General features: G+C 41.6%; 1 protein-coding gene across 1 annotated transcript in view; it reads right to left on the bottom strand.

Annotated features, from left to right (window-relative positions):
* Nucleotides 1–22957, bottom strand: part of GRIP1 (glutamate receptor interacting protein 1) — a gene marked incomplete at its 5' end in the record, with an annotated part of 234870 nt that overhangs the window by 82023 nt on the left and 129890 nt on the right. Inside the window, 4 exons of the mRNA XM_080810212.1 lie at nucleotides 5633–5785; nucleotides 6483–6638; nucleotides 12726–12895; nucleotides 14873–15020. Of these exons, the coding sequence (XP_080666338.1) occupies nucleotides 5633–5785; nucleotides 6483–6638; nucleotides 12726–12895; nucleotides 14873–15020 (627 nt within the window). The remainder of the gene's footprint in view (nucleotides 1–5632; nucleotides 5786–6482; nucleotides 6639–12725; nucleotides 12896–14872; nucleotides 15021–22957) is intronic.

Below are 22957 nucleotides of genomic sequence, written 5' to 3'. Positions count from 1 at the left end.
GTCCCTTTAGCCCTTCCCCTGGGTTTTCAATGTCCCCTTCCCTGCCTTATCCAGGTACTCATTTTTCACATATCCACACTTCAAACACACAGTCCTATTTCAGTATTTATCAGGTTTTTATTTACCTGACTTTCTCTCCACTTGACCCTGAGTTCTCTAAAGATTGGGACAGAGCTCTCTTCCTCTTTGAAATCCCAATGTCTGGAACATTCAAAGAACACTAAATAAACAAAGAACAAACTGGGTCTTGTGACATCACCCACATGTTCCTTTTGGGAATCAATAGTTCAGTTTGGAATCACCAGGTTCTGCTGACTTATGGAACTAGAAGTTGTTCCTCGGACCCCAATTATCTCTACTATATGGTTCATTCCAACATTGTAGCCGACATGGCAGAGGATGGTGAGGTGGATCATTTGTCTGTGCGGAGGAAGGAAAATCACCTTCTTCTTAAGAAGCACCATCATTGTCCTCACAACAGAATTCGTACTGTCGAGACTAAAGTAGCCTGCAGTAAAGGGTAAAGTCAGCTTCCAACTCTGAGCTTTTTACAGGTGGTGGCCTAGGTCATTCCCAGATCTGACCCAGGGACTACCTCATATTATTCACACTTGATCTCAGCCAAAAGGCTGAGAAGCGATATCCCTTATTAATTCAGATCACACTTTCTAGTGTGCCTTTGTTGATGCCAACTGTACTTTGATTGTCCTTCATATCATGCATTTGTTGTTGGTGGCAGACAACGACTAGAGGTACTCAGCAACAATCTGGAGAGCTGGGTTTCTTTCCGGTCTGTTCTCATTGCAGGCAGGAACACAATAGTAGAATGTCACCTATCTGGCAGATTACTTTTATTCTGTCTTCTAGGTGATGATTTCCAGACTTCATTAGGAATACTTTACTCCTGTCAATTTTCCTATAGGTTCACATTAATATGTATTTTTTTCCATTTGAGGTCTCAGTTTTGTACAGATTTTTAGATTACTTAATTGAAGTTAAAAGCTTTGAACCCTTAAGTCAGCTGACTGGCATTTCCACTAAGAGAGAATTAAGAAGAAATGGGTCAATCATAATAGGAAGGATTAGGCTGGATACAGTAAAGACCTTCTCAAAGGACACACTTGCTACATTTTTGGAACGGTTAGAGAAGAGAAGACAGTTGAGAAACTGAAATCTCTGGAAGGTTTTGAAAACAGAAATAAGTGCTCGCTGTGGGCATCGTTAAGTTCGTAAGCTTTATCAGGAGGAAATTCGAGGCAATATAAATTATTAGGACCTTTAATTTAGGATTAAAATATGTTAAACGTTGGTTCTATAATCATATAAATTTATAATTTATCTAATAAATATAGGATTATATTAAATAATCTAGGTTTTTATAATTAACTCTGAAAGTTCTTTGGCATATTGAAATCTGTTCTTTGAAACAATAAAATTTCATTTGAAATAGTACATACTGATTACTCACAGATATTAAAGTCTTGCAAATTATTACCAGATATGAAAAAGATAAATTGTACATTTAAAGATGATGAGCCAGGAGAAAAAAACAACCAATATTACTTGGAGGAAAAAAAGATGAGCTTGATTACCCTGCTTCATTAATGCGGCCAACCAGCAAGAGAAAAAGGTGATTTATTATGAATTATAACCCTGTAGTTTACACATTTGTATGATGGATTCTCTCCCTAGTAGCAGATACTCCAGGAGGGTACTGGCTCTGGCCTGAAGGGTGCCCAATGCTACTCACAGGTGAAGAAGGGAATGGCTAAGTTGCTGCCATAATGTACATGTATCTTGCTCACTAGTGTGTGGCAAGGTTGTGTTCAGGCTTCGCATCTGCTCTGTCCTGTTCCTGTTCACACTTGGAGGGTTCTGTTCACAGACAAGACAAGAATTGTCTTGTCTCACCTAATGTAAGTAGGAGGAAAACGGACGATCACTTTTTAGCTTCTAAAGTTTTAAAAATCTGCCGAATGTTTTCTTCACTTAGAAGTCTGTGAGGTTGACTGTCCGATACGAAAAGCATTTAAAAGGTATCCAGAGCAAGGGGCCGCAAAGATTTATTAATATACTGTGTTTCTCACTATTCGATCCCGTACCTCACGACCTCTAGCTCACTGAAGTGTTCCCCATCGGAGTCAGCCTGCTGTGGGTCCAGCACACGTGATCCGGTTCCGGTGTCCAGCAGCTCCCTTCTCCAAATGAGGGTGGGCTTGGCGGTGTGCGGGGGTGGGGGCGGGGAGGGCGCAGCTCATGAGCCACCTCCTGGAGGGCTCCCTGCATGCTCACATCTACAAGCTTACCATTAGCTGCCTTTGCCTTCCGGCCTTTCCTCAGGGGTCGGTGGCAGGGACAGAAGTTGTTCGGCTTCTTCATTCTCTTCCTTTCGGCTCTCTTCAGTATTGGCCACCCTGCTAGTAAATGGTGATGGCACAAGAGGCAAAGACTGTTCTGGGGACGTGGTCTAGCTTCCACACTTGACTGCAGGTCAGGCGGACTGCAAACAGACAGAGTCTACACTGGCTCTGTGTGCAGAAGCGGGAAGCCGGGGGAAAGAAGCAGGTCCACCGCTCAGTCATGCTGCCATCACGGGGGGGATGATAGGGTTCTGGAAAAGGCCTTGACCTCCAAGCAGCCCAGGCTGGGGGGCAAAGGTCAGTAAGATTCCAAAAGAGGTGGCAAGAGGGTTCCCTTTGTGACACGGCCCTGCAACGCTCCCAGGGCTTTGTGACACTTCTCCCAGCCCCGTGCTGGGATACTCATCATTCTTCCTGTGAAGCAAACACGGCACTTTCTTCTTTTAATTCTTGTCACGTGTTGCCACAGACTTCGTGTATTTTCCCCCTTTGGTCAATGAGACAGAATGTTTTAATATTTAGGGGAGAAGAATTTAATTCTTCTTGGCATGCCCTTCTCTACCAGAAACATATGTGGGAATTTTTTTCTGTTTTGCAAGCTCTGGCCTCACCTCATCACCAATACAGCGTAGAAGCTTTTTATCATATTTGTTGTGACTCTGCCATGATTCACCGTCCATACAAATGGACTGGTTGCCATAGAAACGTAAGTATTAGAAAAGGGGAAGCAAACGGCACAGAATAAAGACATAAATAAAGTGGTGGAAGTAAACTATGGTATAGTGAGAGAGTAATCAAACTTTTATTATCCATTCTTTGGGAAAACCTTTACATCTAATATGACCATACCAAGAAGCAAGGAGAGACAGGGAAAAAGAGAGAGAGAGAGAGAGAGAAAGAGGGAGGGAGGGAGAAGAGAAACTAAAAAACAAAACAAAACAAAAAAACAAACAAAAACCACCAACAACAAAAAATCCCCAAATCCAAAAAACTTCATTCTTTTTTTTTCTGATTTCGGAGTACTGTCATTGTTTTTATAGGTCTCTTTGGAGTAAGAATAAAAACGTTGGATGTTATTGTTTGATTGCAATACAAAATGTCTGATCTCTTGAGACACATTCAGAAACATTCTGGTAGGCATACGGTCAAAGATGCTTGGTGGCTAATGTCTACCACAAACACAAGTCGCTTGAGCCAGCTTTCCATTTCTGTTTTTCCTATGATGGAGCATCACTTTCTGGTTCCAAACAGAATTTCTGAGTTGGTTTTGAGTGTCAGTGACAGCCTGGCCTCGGCTTTGTTTCCTACTACAGAATTCAAGCGATGTAAATGTCACCCTGAGATAGCCAAACATGTTATTACTCATTCGTAGCCACTAATGTTTTTAATTAATGCAGCGAGTCTTACCTAACACAAATAAATATTTAGCCAGTGAAGCAGAAGTACAAACAGTAATGAATTTGCTTTAATTGCTCTTCCCTGCTGAGGGCTGTGAGCCTGTTGCTATCAGTGAGGGACGCTGCCCATGGAGGCAATATATCTAAAAAAATTTCATATACAGAAATCCACCACCAACCCTGAAAGTTTATACAGAAGACTCAAAACCTATGTAGTAAGCTAAAGTAACCACTTTGGAAAATGCCTAAATTTGAGAACACCGCCAATAGATTTTTGCACATGACAATTTAGATACAAGGAATAATAACTAACACTTAAACTATTCAAATGGCTAGCAAATGGGTAAGTTAAATAGTGTTAACCATTTACCAGGTGTTCTAGTGTCTATCTATCTATCTATCTGTAATTATAGTACTTATTTCATTGGATAATTGTGAAAATTATACATATAATAATACACATGTGTATAATATGTATACCCACATATGTATATATAGTTAGCATATAATTTTATTATAATATGCACAATATATATTTAATCATATATAATACATATATATTCACATCATAGCCTGGAGTGTATTTCTTGTCCCGTATGTCCTTTTGGTGGGAAGAATATATATATTCTCTCATATAATCTTCACAATTACCCAATGAAGTAAGCACTACAATTACTCCGCAGTTTGTAGCTATGGAAGCCAAGGCATAGAGAGTTCAGGCGACTTGCTGAAGGTCCTACAGGAATGATGCTGGGAGGGGAACATGGGCACTCTGTCCTCATCACCAGTTCACTCTACTGCCTTCAACTAGTTTCTTCCAAGAGGGAATAGTTTACTTTGGTGTCAGCTAAGAAACATATGAGACTCTAGAAGCTGTTTATTCTCATTTTAACCAAACTCAATCTTCCTTCTAGTTTCCCAATTTCAAATTTACTGTCATGTACCTATACTAAAGATGACAAAACCCCTTATACTTGAAGGGATATGCGAGTCCAAATCACGAATATACCACAGTGGTGACCCTATCTTTTGCAATGGTTTTCTTTGTAAGGAAACTGTCAGCTTCCTACAGCACGAAGAGATGGTTTCCCAGTGTGGGTGATGGCTGGTTTCCCGCATCGATGGTGGCCTGGTGGGTCCATTTGTGAAGATGAATCTCTGGAAAACAAGCTGAAGAGCCAATAGGTCCAGACATCCCTTCTCATAAGAACATTCTCTCTTCACTTCCAGCCTTGAAGTACCTGGGTTTCATTCTATTTAGGTAACGTAAGGGTGTTCCTTATTTTATTTCTATGGTAAGCACAGGGAGAGAGCCCATCTTCTTGGAGCTTTTCTATAGGAATCATAATTGCAGCCCCAAAGGGGACAGATAGGACAAGAGACACTCACACCTCTCTGGACTGTGATTAGATCTGGCTGGAAAGATAAGTGAGGAAATTTATAATCTTATTAAACAAATGTACGGGATTCTCATCTTTATCAGAAGGGGGACTTAGTTTTCAAAAAATTGCTTTAGCGTGAATAAGAAATTAAGAACAAATGTTTCATGTCCAAAGCTACCCAAAATGGAAGGAGTCTCCAAGGAAAAAAAAATCACCTCTTTGGTTATTTTCTCAATTCAAAAGAGCAAGAAAAAAAAATTTCAGAGACGAAGTTATAGGCGGAGGCAGTATGAACTAATTCAGTCTGAAATTGTATTCCACGCAATTGCTATCATAGAGATAATAGATATCATTTCCCCGATCTCTGACAGAGAGCTGTGAGCTCCTTAGCAACCACATGATCATTTAGGCACTGTAAACCACGTTTGCCACTGACGCCAAGCTGCCCACACACTTTCTCCAGGCCAGAGACAATGGTTACCATTTCACTTACGTGAGCTTTTGAAGTCTTTCTTTTTCAGTCTCCGCCTCATCATGGTTCCACGAGGGCTAGTAGAGTAGAGGCTTCGAGGTAAAGTCCCCATGTTCAGGGAACTCAGGCTGTATGCACTCATGGAGGTAGGAGAGAAGGAGGACACCAAAGCTGCTGTAAGAAAGTAGACACTTGGCACAGAGCGTTCTCAGGGGGTTGGGAGCCTGCTACCCTTGCCGACCAGCAATGATCCACAAAGACAGAGGACGCACAGCAAAGGCTAGGAAGTACCCCAACCAGACAGAGGGCAGGTCTCGGAGGCCATGGAGACAGCCCTTCAGAATCTCCAGTTCCCAGAGCCTACAACCACTTGAGGAGCACCACGACCCTCGGGAGCACAATGAAACACAGAGATGCTCTATCAACGCTGCTTTAGACAGACACAAATAAGCATTAAAACAAGTTTCCCCATAAATGACAACTCCATGTATCAGGTACATTGTCTCATTTTCATGGATACATTCTGACATGAATTTCCCAAGTGGTGCCAAATACACAAGGAAATGCTGGGAACACTGTAGTCTCCATAATCTTTGGAACTGTTATCTCCTGACCACATATAAAGCCTTCTGAACAGGGACATCCTTCCCTAATGACAAATGCTTTCTGAAGGGGAAAAAAAAAAAGACTCAGATGTCAGAAATGGTAAGTCGCTACTACAAAAAAAAAAAAAGCTACTACAAAAACTTGCTACTACAAAAAAAAAAAAAGCACATAACACTCATGAAGCCAAATATGGTATGAATTAGATGAGGAAGAGGAAGAATATCATTTCAATAAAAGAGCAGGAGGAGAAAGTCTGGAACATTACGAGGGCTGTTTGAAGGAGGCGCTTTCGGGCCCGTCAGGGCTGGCACTCTGCAATGGTCAGGGTGGGTCGTATGAGGGTGATGGTAGGTGTGAAGGCTGCAGTGGTTGCCGGCCCAGGAATCCCACGCAAGTTGCCTGTCGCTCCTCTGAATTTTCACTGCCCACATGAAGTGATGATGAGAAATAAGAAAAACAAACAAAGAACCAAAAAAAAAAAAAAAAGGAAAAAGTAACTGAATTGTACAAATAAAAAGTGTAACCAAAAAAATGAAAGCTGCTTACAAAAAAAGAAAAAAAAATGTACTGCCTTTGCCCTTTCTCAGTGGTCAGCAAAACAGATGATTAACATCCGGGATGGAAGCCTTTCATCTTCCCAAGAATAATGCGTGTCTTTTCCCAGCCCATTTTTTTCTCCCTTTAAAATGACTACTGAATCAATTTCTAATCTCCCCCTGTGCTTTGCAGCAGAGATTAAAAACATTTTTTTTAAACACTTAAAAGTCAACCCCATAAAGATCTATGGCACATGACTAGTAATTAAAGATTTGCACATCTTGGACAGTTAGTAGCACTTGTTTTGAGAAAAAGAAAAGAAGGAACAATAAATCACATTGGCTCATGATTTGAGTGGTTTACCAGCCACACATCACAATTTCCTGTTCCAACATTGTAATTACACTCCAATCCATCATTTGGACTTGATTTTTCTTAAAACAACAACAACAACAACAACAACAACAACAACAACAAAAAACCCCAAACCCATTCTCAATCATCTATCAATATCAAAATCTTATTTGTATCCTCATACGGAGAAAATAAAAGTCTCATTATACTTTAAACTTTTTTGTATTTTTGAAAAAAATTTGTTTACATTTGAAAGAAATAACTCTCAAAAGAGCTCACATGTTCTTCTATTTTAAGATGCCATAACTTTTTAAAAATTAACATATAATGTATCATTTGTTTCAGGGGTATGGGTCTGTGATCGATGCCATAATGTTTTAATAAAGCTTATTTCAAAAGTTTCCTGTCTCCTTTATTGAAAAAGAAAATGTATATTGTGTTTGTATTCTAATTTCGACATTATTTAGATTTTATTTTCTACCCAGCATTCTGAAGGAGGGGCAAGGTTATGTTTGTTACTAGGTCTGATATGAGATTTTTTTCATTGAATAATCTTAAAGAGTTAAAAATAACACATGAACTCATATCTCCTTTCAGGGTCATGATTCTAAAGTAAAGTAAAAAGATGCCTAACGTGTGAATTATTGGACAACATTTATTCATGTAGAGGGTCAAATACAAGTTTTTGAATGAGGCTCATTCAGATAAGGGCTGAGGTTGTACCACCTGTGATAACCAGCACCACTGGCCTTTCTGGAAGAGACGCTCGTGGAACCAAAGCACCACCAGGGAAGGGCACTGCGGGCTGCAACCCACCCGGCTTTCAGTCCTGGCTGCAGCCCAGCCTCTCTCTAGGACCCTGGCCCGTTACTCAGTCTCCCTAAGCCTCAGTTTCCTCACATGTCAAGGGGAAATCGAGAAGGTTTCTCCCCTGCAGGACGATTGCAGGAATTACGCACACAGTGCTTCACAGGGTGCTGGTGCACACGATGAAAACAAATGAACTCTTGCTACATAGACTGAGTCGGCCTCTTTTCCATCCACTTGGCTATACATAAAGTCTCTCTTAAAGGAAAAAGATGTTATCTCTCACTTAACAGATTTCACTCACTGGACACTCAGGTTTAGAGACTATCTCAGGAATCTGCAGAACACTTGCACAGGCACTGTAATTTTATAGCTCTGTGCCTCCTGGCCCTTTCCTTCTGTCCCACTCCTGTTTCTAGTTTGGGTTCCAGCTCCCTGTCCACATCCTAGATTCAAGCCATTATCTCCCTGACCCTTGCAACACCAGCAGACTTGGTTTCCCGATGCATCTACTACATATGTCTCTCCCAGTATCTGTAAGGCAGGGTAATCTTTCTTTTTCTTTTTTTTTTTTTTTTAATTTTATTTGAGAGAGAGAGACAGTGAGAGAGCATGAGAGGGGAGGACAGAGGGAGAGGCAGACTCCCCATGGAGCTGGGAGCCTGATGTGGGACTCGATCCCAGGACTCCGGGATCATGATCTGAGCCGAAGGTAGTCACTTAACCAACTGAGCCACCCAGGCGCCCCAAGACAGGGTAATCTTTTAAACAAGTCACTCCCATTTAAGCTGCTTCAGTGGGTTACAATTACAAGGAGAATTGAATGTGACCTCTACTTATCACTCCAGCTTTCTCCCTATCACTCTCCCCCGTTGTGTTGGTCTTAGAGCTATTCTTAGAACAAGCCAGGGTGCTTCCTGCCACAGGGCATTTGCCTGTGCTCTTCTTTCTTCTCCCAGTTGCCTGCAGAGTTGGCTCCCTCTTATCATGCAGGTCTCAGCTAAGGGGCTACCTCACTGCCCTATCCCACACTGTCCCATTACTACTCTTTAGTCTTCACAGCACTTATCACAGTCTGAAATGGCTTTATTTACTTAACATGTTTTAAATGTTTGTCTCTCTATACTAAAATTCCATGAGAATTTACTTGGCTTGTCTGGCTCACTAGATGTATTGTAGCAGCTAGAACAGTGCCTGGTCCATAATGACGGATGAATGAATGAATGCATAAGTGAATAAGAATGAGCCAGAGTGTATGCGTCCACATTGCAGCAGCATTTTCCTTGTGATAAAGAGTGTTGCAGGGGAAGTTCATAATGGATTCTCTTTGCCCATCCTCATTCTATTTTGGGGAGTACAAGAAGACCTCTTAGAAAGATGCAATCATTGCTGTGTCTGGCTAATCCACACCAACAGCCACTCTAATGAACTTCTTACACAGTACTGTCTGTGTTTCAAATGAAGACAGAGCATAGAGAATGGACTTTAGAACCCTACACTCACTTTCTGATCCAGTTCTTTAAGGAGGCCTTTGAAAATCACTGGGCATTTTTTTATGACTGTAGCACCCAATTAACAAATCCATAAGAAAGATATTATTGACCACTATTAGGTGCCCAGCCCTGTGCCAATTGCTACAAGCAGATTAAGTGTAGGTTAGTAACCTGTACCTTGACTCTGAACTGTTCCTGATGACTATAGCTTCATATATATGAAATACTAAGGGGCAAAAATGACATAAGAGAAGGCATGAAATTGCATGCCATACATAATGAATGCAAAAGGTGTTCAACAAAAAATGTGGGCCAGGGAAGCCAGCTATTGCCTCTTTTGAACATACACTCCAAATCTATTCTGTTTTATGGTGGTGTACTTGATACTCGCTCGCTTGCGGGGCAAGTATTTCAGGAGTTTAAAGATAAATGTTACATTTTGCAAAAACCATTTCTCTACCTTCTCCCATTTAATGGTCCCCATAATAACAGCCAACTCTCACTGAGCACTTGTTATATACCAGGCATTGTGCTAAACGTTTTTTCATGGATTGTCTTAGATAATTCTCACAATACACTTAGGAGGCAGGCACTGCTGTTATTATTACGCCCATCTTACAGATAAAGAAACTGAGGAATAGAAGAGTGGGAGAGCTTGCTTACGGTCCCAAGGGGTGGAGGCAGAATAAAACCTGCAAGTCTGATTCAAGAGTTCCTGCCTGGAACCACCACACCCTGCCTCTTCCTGTGGGTGTTCCTGGATTTGACAGAGTCACATGCGTAGCAAGTTAAAAATAAAATGCTCTTTACATCTCCCATGTTGGCATCATTCTTGGAGTCTTACGAGGTATCTGACATGGAGGGGACTTTTGTCTGCTCTCCTCTCTTGCTGTACCCTCCTGCCCTGTCTGGGATGTCTAACAGGCAATAGCGGCTTTCATGGTTGTTGCTGGAGCTCACAAATGGAAGGTTCTCCAGGCACTGAATGTACTGAACTGTGTTACTCTGCTCCCATGTTCTCTTCCAAAGTCTCGTGAACTTCAATCACGATTATGTCTCCCAAAGACCCTCTGTGGGACCAATTTCTAACCTTATTGGAAACTCAACAATAACTCCATGTTGGCATTTTTAGTGCTATTTATCAGCAAAAGGCACAGTTAATCTCATTCTTAGCTGATGTGCCCATTTCTTTATTTCTCTGAAAACACTGTGGCAGTGAATGCTTTGTTGGGAAGCAAAATTTGGGAACTGTATCTTCATTCACCTTGGGATGAGAGACATGCTGTTCAGGCATCAGAATTCCTGAAAAAAAAAAAAACCTGAACTTTCTTGTGGACAAAGGGTAAAACTATATAAAACTACTCGCTCACATTAAAGACCCTCAGAAGTTTGAGAATATATAAAAATACATAAAATTCTTTAGGTATTTTTCCCCTTCTTAACTTTGATTAAATTATGTTTTGGAGCCAATACTGTTGTCCTCTTGGAAATGCCAGTCTGATTTTAATGCAAAATGCAGGGAGATGCCTGTAGGCCAGATAAGAAAGATGGTACTGTCAGCCAAAGTAGATGATAAGGTCGGAAGCGGAAGCTAGAATTACTTCAACTACCAGCCCCCATCCTCCACCCCTCCAAAAAAATCACAATGACATCAGGTTTTCCACAGTGAAAAAAAATTTTTTTTTTGTTCTTGGTCTCCAGGTCTCTTGTATATAAACGTACCCTCTCAAACTGTCTTGACAGGTAAAAATTTTTAAATATTTCATGCGTTGGAAACTAGTTGGACTACTTATGATTTGTACACAGGGCCAATAAAAAGGGGGAAACGGGGCTGCTAAAGATAATGACATTTTGCAAGGGTCTGCTCCTTAGTCTAATTCTCTGACAGCAGAATTTACCAAAATGAATCTCACGCAGAGAAAGCACGACACTGTGTGCGTTCATAGACCCACCGCGGTCCAGATCCGGTGACGACTTTGGGCTAATTTAGAAGAAACTTAGTTTTAGAAATCTCTCCCCTCTGCCAGTGTGCCCTGTGGGGTCTCCTGAGCGGAAAGGGGCACATTCCCATGAACCCCTTACCGTTTCTAGTCAAAGGAGGCAGAGTTTCCTTCCCTAACCTGCCTCCACTGCGATACTTCTCTGCTCCATTGTGTCAAATTAAAATCTGATAAAGGTAATGCTTTTCTAGAGATTTTCATTAGCTCCAGGGCTGTCTAAGCTCCATTTAATTAAAAAAGGTTGCATCCAGCTGACTCATTCAGTATGAAAATGATCTGGTCCGTCTTTTTTTTTTTCTTTCCCCAAAGTGCGGTGGGTTTCAGAAGGTGGGAGACACATGATACAAATGATATCCTCACAAGCAAAATTTCAGTTCCAGGGGAAATTGTTCTCTTTCTCTAAAAAAAAAACAAAACAAAAAAAAACAAAAAAACAAACACAAAAAAATGCTCTTCTCCAGTCGGGCCCCCTGACAGCACTCCTGAAGCTTCAAGGAATCGATTTCAAGGAATAAAAAAGGAAGCCGCTTGGTGTAAGGAAAAGGAGAGAGGAGTTGGAACAAGGACTCCACTAGAGAGACTTTCTTCATGTGATTTGGGGTTCCAAGTCCTTTATCTTGTACCCGGTTTTGTTTAAAGATGCCTAAGGGGTGGTATATAAACACTTAGCACACATTTCTCTGAGTGTCTGTACAGTACAAATGTGGGTCCCCTCAGCTGACAGCTGTTACTGAATAAATGCAGTCAAACATTCTGATACTCCCAGGAATGGTCCTTGGTCACAGAGGTAGTTCTCCATCCTAAAAAGCTACTCTGGCAAAGAGACAATATATAGAGAAAGTCAACCTTTCCTAGGACTGTTTTTTGTTTTTTTCCTCTTCAAATATTTGAAGGGTGTGCCATTAATACCCACTCATAATTATTTTTTAAAAAGTGAGAGTTCTACAATTTGCCTTTGTTGTCCTTCAAGTAGAATGGAAATTCAATATGCCTAACAGGAAGTCCAATTATTTCCTTTCTCTCCACACTCAATTCGCAACAAAGGCTTTAAAAAAAAAAAAAAAGTACGAGCCTGAAAATTCCGTTTCAAACCCTGCTTCTTTCCTCAGTTCTGAGGTTTCAAATAAATTACGTTTGGCTCAGGGATTGGGGTGGGGGGAAGGATCTGGAAGATGAAGAAAAACCAACAAAGATAATCTGCAGCTTTGAAAGAAATAAAGCCAGGAGTAGACTCCCTGTCTCTCGCCTCAAACTCTGCTGGAGAGGCAATAACTACAAGGGGAAGATAAAGAGAATTATCTAGATGGGTCCTCTCACCGTGGTCGGGTCCCTTCAGGGCCAGGCGGGTCTGATGATGGGGAAGAATCTCAAGCTTGACCTGGTCCGTGGTGTTTGCCAGGAACTGAGTGGCTTCCGCTAACGTACAGTACTCCATGCTCGTCCCGTCGATAGACAGGATGTGGTCTCCCACGTGCAGGGCACCACATCTACAGAAAGGGAAAGGACACGTCCTCAGTAGAAGCGCCTTCCGCTTTGGAATATGACGTTCACGTCCTTCACAGTTAACGTTTCACACAGTTTCAATTGACTTAAGAAAGGAAAAGTTTGAGTGTTATAGGAAACACCATCTGTCAAATGTTAAGTACCTCGCGTGTGAATAGGAATGTAGAAAATAACAGAAAAACTCCAGGAAACGTTTTTCTCTCGTGCTTCTTAAAAAAGAAGAGATTACTTTGGGGAGGCGGTGCCAAAAGTTGAAGGGAAGTGGGTGGGAGGGAAGAGAAGAACAGGACAATTTTTCCCCTTGGCTTTATTTTTTTTTTCTGTGATTTTTTTTCCCCCTTGTTGGTTTTTATATCTATACATACGAGCTGGTAAATATTCAGAATGTCAAGATGTGACTCATAATTGGAGGGGGATCATTTACAACTATTTTATGTGTGAATGGGAATAACTGGGGGGTGGGGAGAGTGTCAGCTAATGCTTTCTCAGAACCTCTCACAGGAGCTGCCAAATCACCACTGCTTTAATTATTCTACTTTATTTTGTTATTCTGGAGTTAAACAATGATTAGTACAAAAGCTCTCGATGGTGATGGAAATTATGCAGGAGTCAAAAGAGTCAAAAAGGAGGCCTGCGTGGTGAGTGAAGGGGAAAGCTGGGGGGAGGGGCTAGCTGCTACATCTTGCTGAACTCAAAGAGACTGGCTACTGGATGAGTTGAGAAAAGCAAACACAGCAGTCAGCATCCCGACGTACCAGTCAAGTGGACAGCTCCTTAAACTGGTTACCCCCTGCGGAATGGGAAAAAAACAGGGAGAAAATTAAAGCATCCTGCACCATTGAACTGGAGAACACCCCTGGATCAATGGCCGTCACTGGTAAAGGACCGAATGTAGGGTAAGACCACAGTGGAGCTGTAGACTGATCACTGCAGGAGCTGAAGACTGACCACAGTGCAGCTGCAGACCGACCACTACAGGGTTTGCTGCAGGTTACCGCATCAGAGTGCGAGGCTTCCTAGGGAGGGTGAGGGTATATGGAAAAGAGGCTGGAAACATGCAGGGGAGGTGGGGCCTCTCCGAGTGTATAGAGCAATTTCCACGGTGAGAACAGTCTCCTTCTCAAGACAAAAAAAAAAAAAAAAAAAAGGCATTTCAAGTCATCCCTTTCATCTAAAAATCAAATTCCGTGCCGATGCCCTTGGAGAGCTTCAGCGATGGAAGTGGGGGTTTTCTTACCGGGAGCTGGGAAATAATTTATTAGGTGGGCAGGTAGTCTTTTTGCCCCCAACCCTTCTTACCTTATAAGTCTAAAACAGTAATTAGGAAGAAAAACTCAGGAAGAAGGGCTTTTGTTTTCATGGTGTCATAGGAACAAGTGCTGTTTCAGGGGCCCTTGAAAACTGTGAAACCCTAAGATGAACATTCTGTGACAGCGTGAGACCTCTCTTTAAAGACTGCATTGTTTCAAAAATACTATTTTACTCATTTAAGAAAAAAGGAATGAGATTTTTATCAGATTTTGAAAAGATTTATTTGTTAACAGTTCAGGAAAACGTATGACTTCTCTAAAGGGAGCATACTGAAGACAGGCTCTGCTATCCTACACCAAAAGCAATCTATCGCCCTAGAACAGTAGGAAAACTAGTTCAGTTGCTTGACTTTCTTTTTTCCCATCTCTAACAGCCACACCAAACATCGGATGAGACAAGAGAACATGGTGGGGTGGCTGATAAGGTAGGTGAATTTTTAAGCCCTTAGAACCGTAACTTGCTTTCTTGATGAAACTTGTATAAACGGGCAGGAGAATTGTTTTCTTTAATCATATATGTATGTGTGTGATGCATGTGTACATGTGTAAGTATTACATGTGTGTATATACACATAGAAATACATATATATATATATATTTATATTTTAGCACATGCGGTTTTGAAAAGTAGGCACTTTGTACAACACCCACCTGTCTGCAATACTTGCAGATTTGATTTTGTCTATGACAATGACCTGTTTGTTACAGCACATCGAGGTAGTGAGGGCAACCCCAAGGCTGGCACCAGGAGTTTTGGCAACTTCGACTAGCAGTGGCCCGGATGCCGTTGCCACAGTATCTATGGAAGAACAAATTTCAGAAAACAAAACAAAACAAAACAAAACCAGTAAGCAAACAGACACACGAAAAATGTGGACAATGTTCAGTCTGATGTTGGTCTGTTAACGTTATCGCTGAAACTTACATTTCCCTCCAGGTACCATCCTCCCGGCCAGTGGTAACTTCTTAGAGCACCTTTTATGACACCTGTTCTGCCCAGCTTGCATATCCAGTAATACGTACACAGGTTTACCTCTTCAATTAAAGTTCAAGCTTCACATGAGTTGAGATAATGTCTTGTGTGTCCTTATGCCCTCTTTATCACTTGGCACTGCCTGGAAGTACTAGGTTTCTCAATAAAAGGTTTTCAAACAGCACCTACTGTGGATGGATGGATGGATGGATGGATGGATGGTTGGTTGGATGGGAGAGATGGATGAACAGATGAAATCTCTCAGTAGCCAAGTACTAGGAATGCACACACTAAGTTGAACTTGTAAATCCTTTGCATCTTTCCCTATTCTGGACCTGATCTGAGGTCACCTCACCCTCTGCAGTGACTTCACACCACACAGACCTTATTTTTGACTTGGAACACTCTTTATTCCTTCAACTCCTACTCACCCTGGGGACTCAGTGTAAATATCAGCTCCTCTGAGAAGCCTCTCCTGACTCAGGATTTGGGGAGATCCCTTTCTCATGTGCTCCTACAGCCTGCTACATTCCTTCTGTTGCTGCACACACCTCACTGTTTCGCAGTGGTCAGTGTGGATTACGTGCTTCTGTCCTTCACCAGACCGCGAGCTGGCTGTGAAGGCAGAGATGACGTCTTGTTGATCACAACATTCTCAGTGCCTGGCATAATGATAGGCCCAGAGGAGATGAGTGATGAACAGTTGTTGAATGAATGCACGAGTAAATGAGAAAGCTCATGCAGTCCCTTAAAGTTCAGAAGAGGCAGGGGTCCTATGGGTGAGAGCCTTGGACATGGAATGAAAACACCTGTGTTTAATCCTTTTTGTCACAATATTTTCATCATGGCACCTCAGAGAAGTTACGAAAACTTTCTAAGTCAGCTTGCTCGCCTACAAAACGCTATCCTTTCCAGAGTGTTTATTTTGATGAAATCAATGTCTTGCTAAAGTGTTTTGTAATTTACAAAGTGCTAGACATTGATTATTGCTATATGGCGACCCCAACCATTTTGTAAGACTACATTACAAGACTCTAATATTTCTCCGATTTTCTACTGCTTTCATTAATGCAACTTTGTCTTTTCCGCAAGGACATCTTTATCACAGAGGCGACGCTCAGATACGATAAGCTAGGAAATCGGTATTCCTGTTGTTGAAGCTCAGGCAGTATGGACTGAAGCTGAAAGTTCCACTGGAGAGAGCTATTTTCAGTTTGCTATGAAACAAGGTATTTCTTTTCTTTCTTTCTTTCTTTCTTTTTTTTTTAAAGATGTTATTTATTTGACAGAGAGAAAGAGAGAGAGAGAGATCACAAGTAGGCAGAGAGGCAGACAGAGAGAGAGGGGGAAGCCGGATCCCTGCTGAGCAGAGAGCCCAATGCAGGGGCTCGATCCCAGGACCCTGAGATCATGACCTGAGCCGAAGGGAGAGGCTTAACTCACTCAGCCACCCAGGCACCCCACAAGGCATTTCTTGAAAAAGGTAAAGATGAGAACATTCATGCCAGCAACATCCATATTCCAGTGCTAAGGATTCTTGTATATACTACGTTTCCTTCTTTTTTCTTTTCTTTCTTTTTTTTTTTTTTAGATTTTATTTAAGCGACTGAGACAACACAAATGGGGGGGGGGTGAGTAGAGTGGGGAAGGGCAGAGGGAGAGGGAAAAGCAAACTCCCTGCTGAGCAGGGAGCCTGATGTGGGGTGAGCAGGACTCGCCTGGGACTCCAGGATCATGACCTGAGCCCAAAGGCAGATGCTTACCCACTGAGCCACCCAGGCGCCTTATACTTGCTTCTTAAGTGGTTGGTGATATTGCAATAATTCAGTCCTAAAAAAGGCTAAGTGACCATTAGGGCCTGTCAGTTCTCTTCCTGTCAATTCTGGGGCAGAATCTCATTAATAATAGCTGGGAGGACTCAAAGCTCTTAGTCTGCTAGCAGGACTTTTTGACTCTGGGGTGTTCTGACTATAATTTTCTCATGAACCTAACTCTTGTGGCTGTGACTCTCTCTCGTCTTGCTCACCTTGCTGTGTCAGCACCCTGGTCTAGGGCCGTCAATAACGTCTGGCTTCTCCTCCTTCTCCCTTACTGCTGCCTTGTTTCTCTCCAGTGCCTCACTTGGTCACGGTGCTGCCCAGGGTCCTGCTCTACTCTCACCTTGCGGTTTACAGTGAGTGGTGGCTATGTGCAACAGTGGTTTGCACCTGATTTGCCTCAACTGGGACCCCCTGATAAAGAATTCTGGTCAGTCCTCATAACCTCTGTTTTGGTGGTCCTTACCTCACTAGGGTAGTGGATTCCACCCACCTCTCAACTTTCACACTCCAAGTTCTGTGATTAAGTACACAAAATCTGGTGCCTCGAGCTTCACTCCCTGAAGTCTACTGTCCTCCCCTTCCTTGAGCAGGCTCCCCAGCAAGCTCTCTTCTTGCTTAGGTTGACCCTCATGTCAGCTCTGGCCCAGCAGGGCCTTTCCTCACACTATCTTTAGAGAACTTTAGAAAGACTTAATTAATTAATCAAGGAATAATACATTAGTTTGAGGTATATGATATGATGATCTGATATTCATTCATATATGCTGTGAAATGGTCACCACAAAAATAGAAGGAATAACTTTAGAAGGACAAATTTCCAAAACCACTTCTCATAGACTGGTTGGATTTTAATAGATAGCTTTGTGAGGTGATAATCACATATATTCCTCTACCTGGTTTTCTCATGTCGAAAGATAAATTTCTTTGGCTTAACAGATGAAAGAGATAAAAGTTTCTCTGGTCCTTATAACTTAACCTCTTAACAAATGACAGAGACTGGTGGTTGTTCCTTGTTATCCCATCTTTCCTTCTTTCTTCAGTAATAAGCTGCTCAGCTAAGGACATTTCCCAGCCTCCTTTGCAGGGAGGTGCATCCATGTGACCAAGTTCCAGCCAATGGGGAGTGAGTAGAACTGAGAAGTGAGCCATTTGTTGCTGTTGCGGTATGGGCCCAGCACTGGTAACCCATCTTTGGCCACGTAGACGAGAGCAGGGAGCCACGTAGAACAAGCTTAGGCTTCTGAAACCCTATCTCCAGAGATCGGAGCTCTCCCATTAAATAAACTTCTATCATATTTAAGCTAAGATATTAGGTTTGGGTCTTTGTTAAAAGCTAAATCTATATCCTGATAAGCCTTTTCACTTGAGTCTAGCCCTCCGATGTATCCTTCTTGAATTGCTATTCTAAGAGACAGCTATTTATAACTAGGTATTTGCAGATGTAAATTTTTTATAAAACCACAATCAACCATTACCCAGTACACATGATGTATTCATTCTTCTTAAAAGCATTACATCATGATTAAAGATCAGAGTTTTTAAAAGAGATTATCAGTATATGTGGAAATTGTTTAAATGCAAACTCTTACATTGCTATTCTTTTTTCCCTGGCCTATATTTGTCAAGGTCCTAACAATTATATTATTGTATGGTCCTAATGTTCCAGTTATAGTGAAGAATGAATGTTAAGCTTTTCCTTTAGAAAGAAATGAGAGGAACAGGGGTATCAAGAAACACAGAAAAATACTGGCAGACTTGAAGGGAACTGATTACCCATGAGAAGCGTTTTACTTGTTGTTCTTTAAGGACATAATTAGTGCTTAAGAAGACTTTTAAGATGCACGCAAAGGTCCTATATCAGGCTATAGTGATCTAGAAGAACAGAACAATTAGGAGAAATTGTTGGTAGGAAAGGAGGTGGACAGAAAGTCAAAAGGGAAGGGCTACACATTAAATGCATGGGAGTAGCTGACAAAATAGGTTTAAGGAGATCATGGGAGACCTTTGCTCCCATCATCCCTTTAGCTTTGCCTTTGGCTGTTAGTGCCCTGCTATCACTGAATTATGGCTCCTCCCATGTGGAGGGGGTCTTGGGGTCAGACTGAGGAGAATGGGGTGGGTCTAGAACAAGTGTCAGGTTTTCTTGAAGTAGATGATGTATATACAATTAAAGCAGTTTATGGGGGTAAAAAAAAGAAGCACAGAGAAAGTGCACCAGATCTTCTACTGCCATTAATTTAGAAGAGAAGAGAGATCATACCCACAGTTGCTCTGGTGCACCTCTAGAGTAAGTTTCTCTTTATGTAGTACTTTTCCCAATAAGGCTTCAAAGGAACAAGTGCAATATTTCCATTTGGGAGAGCCATATGTGCCATGAATGAGTTTCTTTTAAATTTTAAAGTAGAAAGCCTCAGAGTTCTGAGAAGAGAAATTTAAAGTCCTGATTAAGGGAAGAAGCAGTGTACTTCTAAGCTGGGCTCAGAGCTGGAAGCTGGGAAGGTAATGCCTAGTGATGACACCAACTCACCATAAAGCCCAAGCCATCATTTCCTTTAGACCTCATTTTCTTCATTAGTAAAATAAGGGGACTTCAATAAAAGCTCTCTAGCTTTGATAATCTATGGCTCTACAAAGAAATAGCAACGTCAGGTAAGGAAAAGCCGAGGGAATCAGTAACTTACAGAAGGTTAATAAACTTTATAAAAATATGCAGTAGCTAAATTTAAATTCCAGTATCCTGCTAATGAGTAGAGGAGGTGAATTCTTCTAGACAACCCATGTTTACCAAGATGGGTTGTGAAACCTCACGCTTTTAAGTATTTTGAGAACAACAATAATATCCTTTAAAGATTGAGGTTGAGGGATGGACTCCCATCTTTATACACTCATTATGTAATATTAAGATTTTACATTAAGACGTTTCCAGGGCACAACTTTAACTTTCTAACAAGACTGTCATAATGAGGTCCTATCTTATGCAGGAAAAAATACAGATGTGGAAAGGAAAGGTAGGTGCTTATCTCAGGGAAGGATGATAAGGGATTTAAAAAAAAATTTAAATTCAATTTAGGTAAAATACACTGTATTATTAATCTCAGGGGTAGAATTTAGTGATTCATTTGTTGCTTATAACACCCAGTGCTCATTACATCAAGTGCCCTCCTTAATGCCTGTCACCGAGTTATCCTATCCACCCACCCAACTCCCTTCCAGCAACCCTCAGTTTGTTTCCTAGAGTTAAGAGTCTCTTATGGTTTGCCTCCCTCTCTGTTTTTATCTTATTTTATTTTTTTCTTCCCTTCTTCTATGCTCATCTGTTTTGTTTCCTAAATTTCACATATGAGTGAAAGCATATTGTATTTGTCTTTCCCTGACTTATTTTTCTGAGCATACTACTCTCTAGCTCCATCCATGTTGTTGCAAATGGCAAGATTTCATTCTTTTTGATGGTGGAGTAATATTCCACTATATACGTATCTGTATACACACACACACATACACCACAAGGATGATCAGGGATTGTTGACAACAGTTTACTGAATATGAGCTCAGCCTTCCATTGTCTCTCCTTAGTAGCCCAGTTTCACTTAATCACAATCACTCTTAAATTTATGTGTCCAGCGTATATCCACCCCCTAAGCTCCCACTGCTACTACTGCCACCTTGAACAATTCTTGGATGTTTCATGAGCACAACAAACATAATATGTGAAAAACTGACGGTGAGCCCACCACATTTCACTGGTTCTTCTTCATGTTTTCTTCTCCCAGTGACTGACTCCCGTTATACTCCTTCACGCAAACCAGAAACCTAGCAGTCATCTCAGTTCCATCTTCTCCCACATCCTCACAAATTCCTCTTGACTCCTTGATTCCTAATAGATCTCAACTTCATCCTTTCTTTTCATCTCCACAATCACTCTTTCAGTCTAAGTTACCACCATCTGATAGCCTCTCCCCCCTCCCCCAAGCCAGTGATCTTTTTAAAAGTGTGTATCTCACCATGTTGATGCCAGGCTTAAATCCTTTCAATAGCTGTTCATGTGGGTAAAAAAAAAAAAATTAACACCATCTACAAGGACCTACATCTGGCTCCTGCTTACCTCACCTGTTCTATTTTCCACCATTCTGCTCTTGTTCTTTCTTCTCCAGCCCCCTCCTTTGCTTTCTTCAAAAATGCCGTGTGCCTTTTTGCCTCTGGTCCCTTCTGTCTATCTGGAATGCTCCAACTCTCCCCCATTTCTCTTTCACCTACTTCTTCACCACTGCCTTGCTCAAGTGTCACTTCCTCAGGGATTCCTGCCCTGCCTCGCAAGCCATGTCAACCTTCCTGAGAAATGCATTAGTAGAACCCTTTGGTTTTTCTTCATAGCACTTCTAATCAATGCCATTCAACAATTATTTGTTTAATTAGATATTTACTTAATTGTTCTTGGGTAAACATGGAAGCTCCACAAAGCAGGCATTATATAAGCCCTCCTCATGACTGTGGTTCTCCACAGTCTACAGTGTCTATGTATACAGTAGGTGCTCAGTGATATTTGTTGGTGAAGCAAGTGAAAACACAAACACCTATTATTTTAAGTGCTCTGCAAAATATACTGATGATGCGGAATTAAATCATACTCTTTCGCTTGAAGCAGTCCCTAGTGTAGTTGGGATCATGTTAACCCTGTGCTTAAATCCTTTCAATGGCTATTCTTGTAACAAGCTCCATATGCATGCATAATGTTGATGATGAAGAGTATTTTTCTTTTGTCTAGATTCTAAGCCTGCATAATGAATTCCTTCTAATGCTTCATAATATCAGACTGAGAAGTGTGTGAATTTATCTAGTAGTGAAAGAATTAGGGAACAGTCCATCGGCAGAAAGGTTAACCCACCTTCTTCCAGATGGAACTTGAGCTCATTGGTCATTCCACTTCTAAAGTGGGTATTACAGCAGCTGAAAATGGTCAAGTAAATAAGTCACCTCCAGGATTATAAGCTTTTTAAAAAGACTGCTGTCATTTAAGGATGGACACAAAGGTCCTATGCCTTAAAACCATGAAGAGATGTGAATGCTCTGGGTGTCCAGGAGAGGACATTGTCTGGCCCCAGGAGAATCTGCCAGACCAGCTTATCTGCAGAGGACCTGAGCAAATCATGTTGACCTACAGCTCAACAGAACCACAGAGTAGAATATGCTTATTTGAGTCAGGATCCTCACAAGAGACAGATGATACACTCAAATTAGGATAACTTGATGAGAATTTAATTAAAAAAAAACTATTTAGAAAGATGTGGGCAGGTTAGAGGGAAACTACAGGGATAATGCAATACTCTGGGGCCAGAAGCAAAGAGCACCTTACTACCCTGTCTTGAAGCAGCAAAGGACGGAGCTGTTAGTGAAATGGGGATTCAGAAAGGACTGTGTGGAAAGGACTACCTGACAGGAGCTGGCACCTTCCGTCAAAGGATGTAGACAGCTCCAGTAAACCCACGGAAAAGAAGCCAGGGAATAGCACTCTCCATCCCTGTTCTCCCTCCCTCTCAGCCCCTGCCATGATTCCCTCAGCTAAACCCAACTGGAGCCTGAGGCCATGAGAGCCCATTACGCAGGCCCTGTAGGTCAGAGCACATAGCAGCATGGAGAAGGGTGGCCAGAAGATCTAGAGGGAAAAAGGAGGATGTCCTTGTTCATATATATCTCTACTCAATTTCTTTCTACAAAGTCAGGGGGCTGCCCGCTTTAAACTAAATATGTAATACAAAAAAATAATCAGGAAGAAGAAAAGGAGCCTACACTGCCTTGCCCACAAGGGTTAATAGAGATGCTCTGAACTGCAAAAATGACTCAGAACTACAGGTAAATTGAAGGAGACAGAAAGTAGATTGCTAGTTTCCAGGGCTTGGGGACAGAGGGGAAGAGGAGTGACTGCTTAAGTTTTGCATCTAGACAGAG

Source organism: Martes martes (assembly GCF_963455335.1).
Source record: "Martes martes genome assembly, chromosome: 8".
In the NCBI taxonomy this organism is placed as follows: Eukaryota; Metazoa; Chordata; class Mammalia; order Carnivora; family Mustelidae; genus Martes; species Martes martes.
The sequence above is the reverse complement of the archived record's forward strand: the minus strand, read 5'-3'. Positions and strand labels throughout refer to the sequence as shown.